This window comes from Vigna angularis, chromosome 5 (genome assembly GCF_016808095.1).
Source record: "Vigna angularis cultivar LongXiaoDou No.4 chromosome 5, ASM1680809v1, whole genome shotgun sequence".
In the NCBI taxonomy this organism is placed as follows: Eukaryota; Viridiplantae; Streptophyta; class Magnoliopsida; order Fabales; family Fabaceae; genus Vigna; species Vigna angularis.
Window position 1 is genome coordinate 30911114 of NC_068974.1, and position 13404 is coordinate 30924517.

Genomic DNA, 13404 nt, shown 5'->3' on the forward strand with positions numbered 1-13404 from the left:
TTTTGTGTTCTTTGTCTTAATCCCTGCACAATAAATGAACCTGTTCCATCACCTTTCTATCAGAAACTCATTATTTTATATTATTTTAAGAAAAACAACATGTTTCTATTAATATATTTAATTTAAATAAACAACTAATACATTTATAGATTTTTTAATATTTTCTTTATATTCCAAAGCAAATAATGGAGGAACAATCCAAAAGTAACAAATACAATAAGACAGAGAGAAAGTTAAACAGTTAACTTTTGAAAAAGTTTCATTGAAAACTACAAAGACAATTATTTTCATTAAAAACCCTGGTTAGCTAGGTATCTATCTATCTATGAACGGTAACAAACGTAGGAAAAAAAGTTCAACTCTTTGAAGTAAAATGAAACCCTACAAATTCTTTCATTCCACACATAACAACCTTAATCATAGATGAACAATGTTGTGGTTTTTTTAATGTTTTTTTTTCCTATGTTAGATTGAATTATGAATAGTTTATTGGTTTGGAACACATCCCTAAACATTCATTCCAAATTTCTAAGCATTGATAGCTCGCCCCCCTCGTCCGCTACAGAAAGCCAGTATGGTTAGAGATGGGTCACTCCCACCCACTCATTCTCTCAATCATAACACAGACACATCTACACACCCACTCTCTCATCGCACGTGTCACTCACACGCGCACACTTCCCATAATCCATCTTTTCTTCCTAAATCAAATGCCACTAACCCCACCCCACTTCCCCGACCACACCACACTAGTCCCATCTTTAACCTATCTGCAAACACACACACTCTCTCTCTCTCTCTTCTTAAATAACACAACAATAATAATAAGTAAATAAATTATTTATTTCTTTATTTATTTTCTCTTCCTTCCGCGTCTTCTGTAAATCGTTGATGATCATGTTCACTTTTCTTTCAGCCAAGTGATTCTCTCCCCCGTGATCTGCCTATAAATCCACCAAGCACACACTCAAAGGACACAGTCACATATAGATTAAAAATGTCAATGGAAATGATGGCAACGGAACGTGTTTGTTATGTTCACTGCAACTTCTGCAACACCATTCTAGCGGTACAGAACTCTCTTTCTCTTTCTCTCTCTATATCTATCTACCTATCTATGTCTCTCTTTCTCTCTCTTTCTTTCTTCTCTTTGGTTATTTCTTTCCATACTCTTCTGAGCTTTCTGTTGCGCCACGCCCTTCACCAGCTAATTTGGCAAGTCTGGTTTTTTCTAATTTCTTTAATCGATCGAGATCGTGAGATGATACAACAGCCAGGAATAAAGAAAAAGCGCTTCTGGGTACCCATCAAAAAGCGAAATTCAGTTCAGACCTAATCAGAATGCATGTCTGTGTATATATATATATATATATATATATATATATATATCCACATATTTATATATATTACATAAATGGATGAAAACTTAACTGTTGGAAAGCATGCAACAGAAGTATCCCAATTTATACATAAGGGTAACTTAATTCCCGGGGAAACACTCCAATCTATCACTTAAAGTGAATTAATTCGGTAAATGGGGTGGTTTTTTGTACCAAGGATTCCACTGCTATGTAATATTTTATGAGAAAGTGTAACTGGGTTTTGCTCCCTAACCTCTACCTTGATACGAGTGGTGCTAGTTTGGTCAGCGGCAAGAGATATATATGTATATATATATATATATTTATATTATATATGCAGCCAAAGTAATAGCAGAAAGTTATGAAATTAAATAATTGAAACCCCTACCCATACCTAACAACACAATTGTGAGAAATAAAGGAATTTTGTGAGTCAGAAGTGGAAGAAATTTTGAGATGCTTAAAAAATGCTTACACAGGCTCAGCCTTGAGATCTATATACTAGGGTTATTAACAGGTATTAGGGTTCCCCTCTTTTGTTCAACTTTGTAATAAATAATAATTTTTTTTGGCAGAAGAGTAAACAGCAACTAGTATATGAGTATATGATTTCGTTTGGTATATGGTATTTTTTATTCTTTGTTGGTCTGTGTACTTGTGTGCTAAATTAACACGGTTCAGAAAATTAAATCTGAACACAACAAATCCATGTGATGGTACGCAGTGCAGTTTCTCTCTCCTCAGTCTTTGATTTGATCCTTAATTGCCTTTCTGTGGCGATGAGGGTGAAGCATCATATCGTCTTTTATGATATCGTATATTTCATCAAGTTTTTTCACGGTTTTTCACGGTTTCAGCCTTGTTGCTTCCCTTAAGTACAGAGGCAGTGTCCTCTCTTTCTTTCTACAAGAACTTGTGGGGATTCTGATAAATTCATATTTCACCACCAGAACAAGCTATATCACATCATATCATATGCCCCCTCTCTCCTTTTCTTAAATCTTTCTTGTTACTTTCTTTTGTGTCTCTCCTTTCATCATAGCATGTTGAAATTATAATTACCCCTTTTGAGAAAGCATTCTCCTTTCTTCTCTCCTTCTCAAATGAGATCTTACCATACCTAAAGGGCTAATCTGCTTCATGATGATACATCACTCTCTTCTGGTAGTGGTTAACGGTGGTGTAGCCCTTCAAGGCCTTGATGGTTTCCGTTCCAGTCAAGTCCTTTTCACCCTCTCTCTTTCCACCACACTATGTGCAACAATTTCTATCTTTTATCATCTTGCCTTGTAGTGTCAGCAAAAAGTGATGCGCACCCACAACAAGGGGACATTGTGAGAGATTGAGAGTACTGAATTTTAAATCGCCCCATGTCAGGTTCAGAGCGTTTGCTGCTATTATATGGATGTATTGAATGTGCCACACCACACCACACTCTCCCTAGCTGGACACTGCACACACACCCTTAAAAGTATACCTCTCTCAGAATGAATGAGAAAAAATTACTGCATTCGCTTCCCTCTCTAGCTTATTTATCATCTTCTTATAACCTCTTTCTTCTGGCAGCTGTGCATTTTGTCTTTTTCTCTGTTCATTTTTCATTGCAGTGCTGCATGGTGTGCTTTGGAAGCACTTTTCTTGGGAATGTGAAAGCTTCACTTATCCTATACATGTATTGTTAACCTCTTTTGACAATGTGAACACCCGTATATGTATGTATGTATACATACACACATATCTATTCATATAATATATATATATATATATATATATGTAAGTGCGTCCATTGGTGATCAAAATTGTGCAGCTTTAAGTTCTTGGTTTTCATTCGTGAATGCATGTTTTACTGTATGCATACAAGTGAAGAGGATGTTCTTATACTCACTTTTCTACTGTATATCGTGTTTATTATGTATTTGAAAATGGGGTGTTGCAGGTTAGTGTTCCATACAACAGTTTGCTAACCATAGTGACGGTTAGATGTGGACATTGCGCTAATTTGCTATCAGTTAACATGGGAGCATCCCTTCAACCATTTCCTCCTCAAGACCCTCAGGTGTGTGTATATATATATATATGCATATACATTTCAGACTGTATTGGTCAATTCCCTCTTTCTGACTCCATGGGCAACCATAAATGAGATAACATAATTTCTTTATACTCAGAGAAAAAAAAGAAGAAAAAAGCCTGCAGCTCTTTGAATGAATAACTGTGTGATCCTTTACTAATTCTTCTGTGTAATCTGTTGCTAATGAAGTCACAGAAACAGCACCTAAGCTTTGAAGAACCCAGCAGCAAGGAACTGGGATCCTCATCTTCAAAATGTAACAAAATAGCGCCATTTGAGGCAGTAGAGCATGAACAACCAAGGATTCCTCCCATTCGTCGTGAGTATACATTCTCACATTTCATGATTAATTTTCCCTCCTTTTGGTATCTGCTTTTGGATCGTATCCTAATTCGCCTAAATCTGAATGAACAAAAAAGCAACATGTATAACTAGACCAGCTACCTGATGAGGAGCTTTTTAATATCAGTGACAAGTTTTAATTAAGGATGAAAAAGACTCAAACTACTCTCTCCATAGCAGCAGAAGCTAATTTAATACAAGCAGCAGCAGAGCAGAACGACCTTATCATTGAGGGCCACTAGTCATAAAAACAAGTTTTTCCAGTTTTTTCAGAGAGTCGGCGTCCATCTGAGTAACCAGTTTTTATGTGCCCAATTGGGGCATCTTGTTTTCTCCATCAATTTTAATGGCCCCCTCTAAGATGGTGACCTTACATAACAAAAAATTGACCCATCCTTAATTCATTGCTGTCATGCCATGCCCTAAAACAAGAACAAGGACTTGTGTATTTTATATCACACACATATACACATTTGAACGCAATTATCCACGTGTAATTCATTTTACAGTCACAGATTCCTTTCACCATTATATAATAACAGCTCATCATGGTAATTATATTGATACTTGCAAGAAAAAGGTAGTAAGAGGTAGCAGTACTTAAGTTATGTAGTGGTCGATCTTCTCTCGCTGTGAGTGAACTGTACAAAGCAATGACGACAAAAACTGTTTCAGAAATAAGAAAGAAAACCCAATGGACTCTTGGATAAACAACGGAAATTTCAATGCTATTTGAATGCTAGAGCATATAATTGAATGGTCCTCCACAACCCAGTTCCACAGCTTCAGTCTGTCCAGGGAATTTGGCCTTTCGTGTGAAAAATTCCATATCTCAACCAGTTTTTCTGTTGGGGAATCTCTGATGTCAATTTTTTAGGTTATTGATGATTCATTCTACTTAATTTTTCTCTTACATCGTTATTCAATATTCCTAATTAATTCATCTCATGATTGTTCAACAGCTACAGAGAAGAGACATCGTGTGCCTTCTGCTTATAATCGATTCATTAAGTAAGTAGTTTTCGCCCTTTGTTATTTTAAAATCAACCTCCTTGCTTCTCCCTAATTACTGTGATATATTATGTAGGATTTGATTAAGGACTGAAATTATCATCATCACCATTATTAGAGATAATTATACGCATTTCGTTAAAGTTAATGTCAATTATATTTATACTTTCCTGACTTTTACTTTTTTTTTCAGATTATATAAAAATAAAAGTGATGACATGCATAATAATTTAAATTTTTTAAGAGTCAATAAAGTATTATATTGGATAATTTGTCATTGATTAATAACATTTACCATTACATTATTTATTCTAAAAAGTAGTATATATATAAAGATAATAGTAAAGGGTGTAATTACTAAAGAAAGAAACAAGCATTATTAATTTCAAGCGAAATGATTAAAATTTTATTTTGTATTCAAAGAATAAAGATGATCCAACAATCCAAGTAAATAAGTTTCTTAATTCTAAAGTACAGTAGAGATGATTCCATTGAGTAAAAACAAATAGCAAGTCTTTTCAAGTGTCTGATTTTGCAGGGAGGAAATCCAAAGGATTAAGGCTAGTAATCCAGATATCAGCCACAGGGAGGCTTTCAGCTCCGCAGCCAAAAACGTGAGTTTAACCTTAATTACTACATTAATCAGTATATATCATTCTCTGATCCATACAACTGCGTGCTGCACTTTTCTACATTTTTCATGTTTTTTGGAGCCACTTCTGTCAATTTACAGACACTCTTGTCTCTTCTATAAACTTCTTGCTCAAGGTCACAATCCAATATTATTCCTACGGTTATTTCAAACATCTTTCCAAAGTAATCATCATCTAGCTTGAGGGTATATGTGGGAAATCACATTCTTTAATTGGTTTACAACCCAGGAACATGCTATTTTATGTTATAGCCGTGTGTGTATATATATATATATATATATATATATATATATATATATATATATATATATATATATATATATATATATATATATATATATATATATATATATATATATATATATTTATTGGTCATATACAACATGAGATGTTGATAGAAAAACAATACATACAACATCAGATTATCCAATCTTGTAAAGACAAAGTTTACAAAAGCGGATGCATTAGAAATGGGATGTGAATCAACATTTGTTGAGGAATATGTTTAAGCATTTGAGTGGGCAACTATGTTCATTATCATAAAACCGTATCAAATCTCCCTTTTAAAAAGCCTACAACCAGTCAAATTAGGTCAAGTTTGATAGGCCATAGCCACTTTCACGTGATCACTTTGTTAACCCTAACACATGCTGTAACCAGTGTCACTTGTCTAATTCGTCTACATGTGATTCCATCACTCTCCTATGTACTACACTGTGCTGCTTTTGAACTCTCTTATTTTTCCTATGTACCATAGCATGTTTTTCACCGCATTTTATTTGGACGCCACACACAGTCCAAGTTGATTGAAAAACCAGACCTGATCGATCACCCTTCTTCAAAATGACCATGCCTGTTCAAAATTATGCATGTTAATTTGTACAAGAACAGCACAAGCATCACAGACATTAGAGTTTCCAGAAAAAACTCTCACTTTATCCATCACAACTAATGCCATTGAAAGATATATATACAGAAAAAATAACTAATAAAATGGATCTGAAAGAGTTGTAAAGTGAGTTACTATAATAACATGGTCATGCTAGCCATTTTAAAGACTAATAAGTGAAAATCTGTTCAAAGTTTTGAAGTTAACTTTGGAGTTTATTAGTTATATTACCTGCCAGTTCCTGCAAGAATCTTGACTATATATGGCATAAACAGCAGTTCATTGTTATATATAAATATATATGTTTGTGAGTCCATGAAATTTGTCTTTATGAAGAGTGCTTGATGTTTATATGTGTATGCAGTGGGCACATTTCCCTCACATTCACTTTGGGTTAAAGCTGGATGGTAACAGTCAAGGAAAGTTGGAGCAGGGAGAAGGAGGTGAAAAGACCAATGGATTCTACTGATATAAATGGAAGCCTGTGAGTATGAGCTTGTTTTTTTCATGCTTGACCTAAATCAGTGAAAATGAGGTTGATCAAATTTCCCAATCGTACAACTGGATGGGAGACTCCTGCAAATTAACCTCACCCTCTCTCACCAATGTTTAATAGTACATGTATTGCCCTTTTCTATATAATAGATATATCGTTGTTATGAAATGATTGCCATTCTTGTGATTGCATTTATTGTGTTGAATTTGAGCCCTTAAGTAAACAACACGTTCCTCTATATATCATAATGATGATGATGCTTCTTCAATCATCATAATCTAAAGTGTTTGAGTGTGTTTAAATCTCTCTTTGCTTTCACATTAATTTGGAAGACGTAAAGAGAAAAGATTGTTACATTTATGTACTGTTTATCTAAATGATTTATTCTTTTTATGACAACCCCTAAGACCACCAATAATATTTCACCCTCTCATAGGACCACATGAACACCTTTTTCATCTCTGAGAAGGTTACCGTTTGACCATTTTTGGGTATATAGTGCTTCCTCTCGAGAAACTCTTTTTTACCCACCTTGCATGGTAGTTCCTTCAGTAAATTAAAGAGTGTAATATTACATTTCTTGCTCTTTAATGGGCTCCTTTTTTCTTCTTCTTTCTTTCTATTTTTCTTCCTGGACCATTTTTTCAGTTAATGGAGTACAGCCCTATTAAAAGAGCAACATGTAGTGCAGGTTCTGCATGCATGATCACCTGCCACACTCGCAGAACTCAGTTTGTTTTTAAGCTTCTAAGTAAAAGGGAATTGTATGGAAAGCAGTGAGGGAAACACTCTATCTCCTCATAAATTCAAACCAAAACTGTCCAACTTAAATAAACTAATAAAACAAAAATATAAACCAACCTAGGAAAATAGGTGGCAAAAGAAGAACTCACAATATTAATCATGAAATATCACTATATTCTACAGATAGTTGTATTTTAATCCTTTAGAATCATAATCTGTCATTTAAAAAGATTGTAATATATACTCTTTAGCATCAGTATATATCAACATGCCCATCAGTTCTAAGCAAGAATATCAGATAAATCTTCCTCAAGTATACAAAATCCTAAAATTTTAGTGACAAAATGATGAATTGTTCAATAATATATCAAACTACTTGTTTCAATAATTAAAATTTTCCTGTCAGATATAATGATAATTTTTTTATGTTTTAAAAAGTTGAATCAGTACATAAATGTATGAACCCAGTTAGTTGGAGTTCATTGATGTACATCTGTTGCCTTTATGTATTTCCGTAATTGGTTTCATTTTCATCTTCTACTTTTATATTATTTATATATAGAAAGAAGGAGACTTAAATTTTGATGCTATATCATTAATGTAAAAGTATCATCATTTTACATATGATTTCAAAATAACTATACAAAAAAGTAATAAATAATCACATGCTTCATTTACGTGTGTATATATTTTGTGAATCTTATTTAACTATAATTACCTTTTATTCTCTCAAATACAAAAATTTAATGACCTAGAAGTTTTCATTATGAGAAAATATCAACTGTTTGATATTAATTATAACTATACTTTTGTATTAAAATTCATTTATATATGTAACCCAAACAACAACTGCTTATAAATACTGAATATTAAAAATGAAACATTAATGTTGTAAGTATATTCCTCTTGTTTAGGGTGAGTTGCAGCAAACAAAGATTTTAATTGTAAATGTGGAAAGAGTTCTGTGTTTTTATAAAGTTTTGTTTAAATTCGTGAAAAATAAAATTATGTAACTTTTTAACAAACTTTTGTCATTTTATTTGAACAGTTTGATTTTTCATGATCAGTTGTTTGTAAAAGACTTCGTCAACTAATAAAATTTACTTAAAATATAACTTTAAATTGTAATTATGATTGTTATAAAAAGTAGAGAATCGATCATTCAATTACAAACAACAATGTACTGTAAACCACTTGAATTTTACCATAATTAACTTAAAAATCATATTAACAATATTTTTTAATCAATTTGGAAAGTATAATTTCTGTACAACACCCATATACACTTATCAAACTCTCATAAGAAAAATTAATTAATTTTAGGCCACCTCTTACATTCATTTTGCAGAACCTATACATATGCCTATTAAAATCTTCCCTTACATTTTCATCTTATTAAGAATGTGACAAGCACCAGTTGGTTATACAAGAAGTCTATAATTCTACTTTTTATCAAACAATATTGATAAAAGTATAAAGATGTGAGATTTAATCAGTAAAAACATGTATAAGTTGCAGGGTTTTAGAGAATATAAGAAAGTTGAAATGGTGGAATTCAGTTCACTTGATATGCATTAAGAATTAAAAAAATGTGAGTGATAGAAATAGTGTTATATATAGAGAGTGATAATTAAGAATGTAATTAAGTGTGACATATATAGTAAGTATAATGTATCGGTATATATAGATTATGAAGTAAAGAAAGTAATGAGTAATTAATCTGGAAAATGTGAAAAGGCACGTGAGTGGTGGAAGCAGAAGATTGGATGGTAGCTGCAGAAAGAGGTTGTTTTGTTTTGTTGTTGGGAGTGTTTTCCATTATGAAAAACTACTATTGGTGCAGTCATGGTGACGTGACGTATAATGTTAGACACAGTAGAGGGGGTGGCTATATATGGTTATGAGATGCATGGTCCTTTGAAATGCTACTGTTCCAGCATCATAATGTTTGATCCTTGATTGAAGGAAGGCACACGTGAGAGAGAGGTTTTAGGTTTAGATTTAGGGTTTTGATAGGTTAGAGAGTGTAAAATGATTGTTAAAGATGGTTTAAGAAATGGAAGATTAGAAGAATGGAGGTGTTTGTTTGGTGGGAAGAGGTCAAATGTAGAGAATCTGAGAGGTCAAATCAAGGAGGTTGGTGGGGTTAAATGGATCCATGTGAAATAGGGTGTTGTCTGATAGATGGATAGATGGATGGATGGATGTATGACTTCACTTTATCTTTCTCTGCACAAAACAATAAATGGATGTCTCTCACCCAAACCTATTCAGACTGTCATGTCACTTACACACACCTTTCCTCTTCCCACTCATAACCCTAATTAATTCTCTTTTACATCTCATCATAACTCATTAATCTAAATTACCTTTCTCATTTCTTCTATAAAACCATATCAAAACACACTCTATTTTTATAAATATGTTTTTAGGTTTCAAAATTTGAAAGTGAAAGTCAAACTCATTTCCGTTTAAATTTTTAAGATAATTTAGTTTATAAACTTTTATAAATAAATAAATATAGTCTTTTTATTCAAATTTTTTAAATGTATTAAACAAAATTTTAACCTGCTATAGAAATTATTTGCAAAATCAAATTTAAAATATTACTTAACATGTTAAAAGATTTCACACAATCAAATTATAAAAAAATTATATTTATTTATTTTTAAAATTTGAAACAAAAATCATTTCAATTTTATATATAAATTTTAAAACTAAAAATATATTTAACCATTTTATTTTACGTTACTATGAAATATATACTATTAAAATATATATAAATAAAATCATCTTTATCATTTTTTATGAAATTTTTATTTCAGAAACTTAAAATATATTAAAAACTACGTATTTAGTAAAATACACCTTCCCTACCTAAATCATGATAGCTATCTCAAATTACAGTATACCTGGAAATTATTTTTGGCAAGAAATTGTGTTTTGAGAGCTTTCTTAAATTAAAGTATTTTTTACTATTTTTTAAATATTTAATGTTTTCCAAACTATCTTTTTTCTTATATTTTATTTAAATTAAATTTTAGTTGTCTTAAAAGAAGTTGTCAATAGTCAATGTAACCTAATATGGTAATATGAATTGTTTATCAATACAATTTATAGCTTTAAAAAGTATACATTATTGATGAGTTTTAATTATATATAATATTTTTTTAACTTTTGGAATGCACATATTAAAATACTAGTAATCAATTTTACTCCATGTATTCTTATAGCGATGATTTTTTATTTTTTATTGACAAAAAACATATATAAAACACTTAGAAGTATATAACTTTTTTTTTTTACAAAATTATCTCTAAATATGATTCAAACATAAATAAGTTAAAGAATACAAAATAAAAATTATAAAAAAAATTCGTCACATAAAAAATCGTATTTTTTTATATTCTATTGTTTTAACAAAACTTTAGAGAACTTAAGTTAACTTCTTTTTGGAACATATTAAAACAACGTGGATTCATTTTATTAGAATAAGATTACATAAATATAACCTAAATCTAACCAAACATCACTTTCTATCTAAAACTTTAACAATAAATTTACTTTTTATGTAATAAATAAGTCAAACATTGATTTTAACTTTGTTTTTCTTATTAATCTTTTGAATTATTCCCATCTAAAATCCATGTATATCTTAAAAAACAATATTTTGGCATTAGTTAACCATCTTAATATAATCATATAATATTAAAAGTTACATCGTTAATTTAGCAGTTATATCATTATATTATTATAAATTGTTGTGTTAATTATATAAAAAATAAAAGCCGAATATATTACCTAAGTCTATAAAATTACTAAATGGTAAATCTACACATTATAAAATTATTTTTTTAAAATAACTAACATAGTATAATATATTTATATACGTAGTTAATCATCTAGTGCATAATAAATACATATTGCAACATAATATAAAAAAGGGTATAACTACTAATGTGTCTAGCAGAAACTCCATTGTAGGTTTTGCTGCAGCACTTGTGAGAGTTGCAGAAGGAGATGATGGAAACGAGTGTGAGGTATCCTTAAACACCTTAATCTGATGGATTTGAAGAATCCAAATCTGCGGTTATATAAATGCAGTAGCGATAAATATGATATATGAGACGGTATATGAAGTAATTGATGATTGCAATATAAAAAGAGAAGTTACAGATATATAAGAAATAAGAATAGTGTGTAGTAGTAGTCCTTGAATGGAAGTACGTAAACAGTGACAGCGAAAGTGGTGAGTGGGGAGAGATAAGAATAGGAAGATGGTGGAATTCCATGGCAGAAGTGGTGATGATTAAAGGAAGAAGATGATTCATTTCTTTATTCTGTTCACACCAAGTAGTAGGCCACATGACATGTAACAAGACATGCAAGATAATATAAAGTCACATTGATTCCATGTTTTCATTCTACCATTCAAACATTACCTCATATGGAAAACTATCTCTGCTCATCGCTCAAAGTCATCAAAAGCTCAAAATAACATTAAACCCTTTCATTCTGACATCTCTTTTATATTGGTTGGTTATGTTATGTGTTTTCTGGTCATAGTGTACATTAAATCACATCTCTCTTTAATATCAAATATTCATTTTTTAACATGGTATTATAACCATATTTATTAGAAAGTGAGATTTAAGCAAAACTCAACTCCATAAAATCGGCTTGTAAGATGAGGTTAGCACCTCACTTATATATTATAATTTGGTCTTATCTCTAGTCGATGTGAGACTTCCAACACACCCCCTTCACACCAAGGTATAGACATCTCGTGCGTGATAGTAGAAATTGGGTGGTGCGATAGTAGCCCGACAATGGGTCAAAACAGAAATGCCCACTTAGAACTCACTAGAATAGGCTTCAACCATGATATCAGAGCCATGGTTAGAGCCTATCCTAGCGAGTTCTAAGTGGACATTCTATTCTTCTATTCCACCCGCAATCGGGCTGTTATCGGACCATCCAATTTCTACTATCACGCATGAGATGTCTATACCTCGGCGTGAAGGGGGTGTGTTGGAAGTCCCACATCGACTAGAAATAAGACCAATTCTTGGTTTATAAGTGGGTACAAACCTCACCCTATAAATCAGTTTTGTAGGGTTGAATTAGGTTTAAAGTTGGTTACTAACAATATTAAAATGTTATATTTGATTATTCAACATGTTATTCCATTAATTAAAATTCACTTCTTAGCTAATATAATATGTATAAATTGATTTTAGAATGAAATTTACACCCCTATGGATACAACTCTATTTATTTCATGTCACAATTTTAGTTTTGGATTATGAAAAATGAATGTCGTGTTCGGAGAACACAACTTCGAAGTACCGATTTTGAATTAAAATTTTTTAAAAAGTAGAAATAGTACACATCCATTTTTAATGTTATGAATTATTATTTTGAGAGAAAAGTTTGAAAAAGGGTCGATGTTGGTAGCTAATCAAAGTCAGTATAGTGGTCTTAGTTACAACATGGCATGTGTCCTCTTTTTTTTGTCCCTTCCATTCCTTACAAAATAATGCATCTAAACTGTAACCCAATTAAGATACGGATCATTTACTTTCGCCCTTTTCTTCTCTATTTTTTCTTTTACAAAAAACCAACTAACAAATTAAATACTTCCCTGTGCCATGAATATTAAAAGCTATATATTTTTATAAGCTTATATCCTTGCGTAAAATTAACTAAATTAATTTCATCTATTTAATTAGAAAACTTAAAACATCTATCTAAAGACTTTTGGTGACCAAAATCATATTTTTTAACAAAACAATTATAGTATTTTCCGACTCTAAAAGAAAACAAAAAAGCAAACA

General features: G+C 31.4%; 1 protein-coding gene across 3 annotated transcripts; it reads left to right on the top strand.

The window, feature by feature from the left end:
- The first annotated feature begins 734 nt into the window (after nt 1-734).
- On the top strand, nt 735-7094 carry LOC108338933 (putative axial regulator YABBY 2). Of its 3 annotated transcripts, XM_017576009.2 has the most exons (7): nt 735-828; nt 917-1069; nt 3298-3417; nt 3622-3751; nt 4737-4785; nt 5324-5399; nt 6692-7094. In XM_017576009.2, exons 2-7 carry the CDS (start codon nt 998-1000, stop codon nt 6794-6796), a joined length of 552 nt encoding a protein of 183 aa, XP_017431498.1. In that variant the 5' UTR covers nt 735-828; nt 917-997; the 3' UTR covers nt 6797-7094. The 3 variants fall into 3 exon arrangements, with proteins under 3 accessions (XP_017431498.1, XP_052734400.1, XP_017431497.1); XM_052878440.1 differs by lacking the exon at nt 735-828 and having other exon boundaries at nt 858-1069; nt 3628-3751; XM_017576008.2 differs by lacking the exon at nt 735-828 and having other exon boundaries at nt 862-1069.
- The last annotated feature ends 6310 nt before the right edge of the window (nt 7095-13404 follow it).

What these genes read in the sequence shown, in the direction of transcription:
- LOC108338933 (XM_017576009.2), top strand. Translation starts at nt 998, where the DNA reads ATGTCAATGGAAATGATGGCAACGGAACGTGTTTGTTATGTTCACTGC. An exon ending in AAGGATTCCTCCCATTCGTC is followed by an intron (nt 3,752 to 4,736) that starts GTGAGTATACAT and finishes ATTGTTCAACAG; the next exon opens with CTACAGAGAAGAGACATCGT. An exon ending in GCTTATAATCGATTCATTAA is followed by an intron (nt 4,786 to 5,323) that starts GTAAGTAGTTTT and finishes CTGATTTTGCAG; the next exon opens with GGAGGAAATCCAAAGGATTA.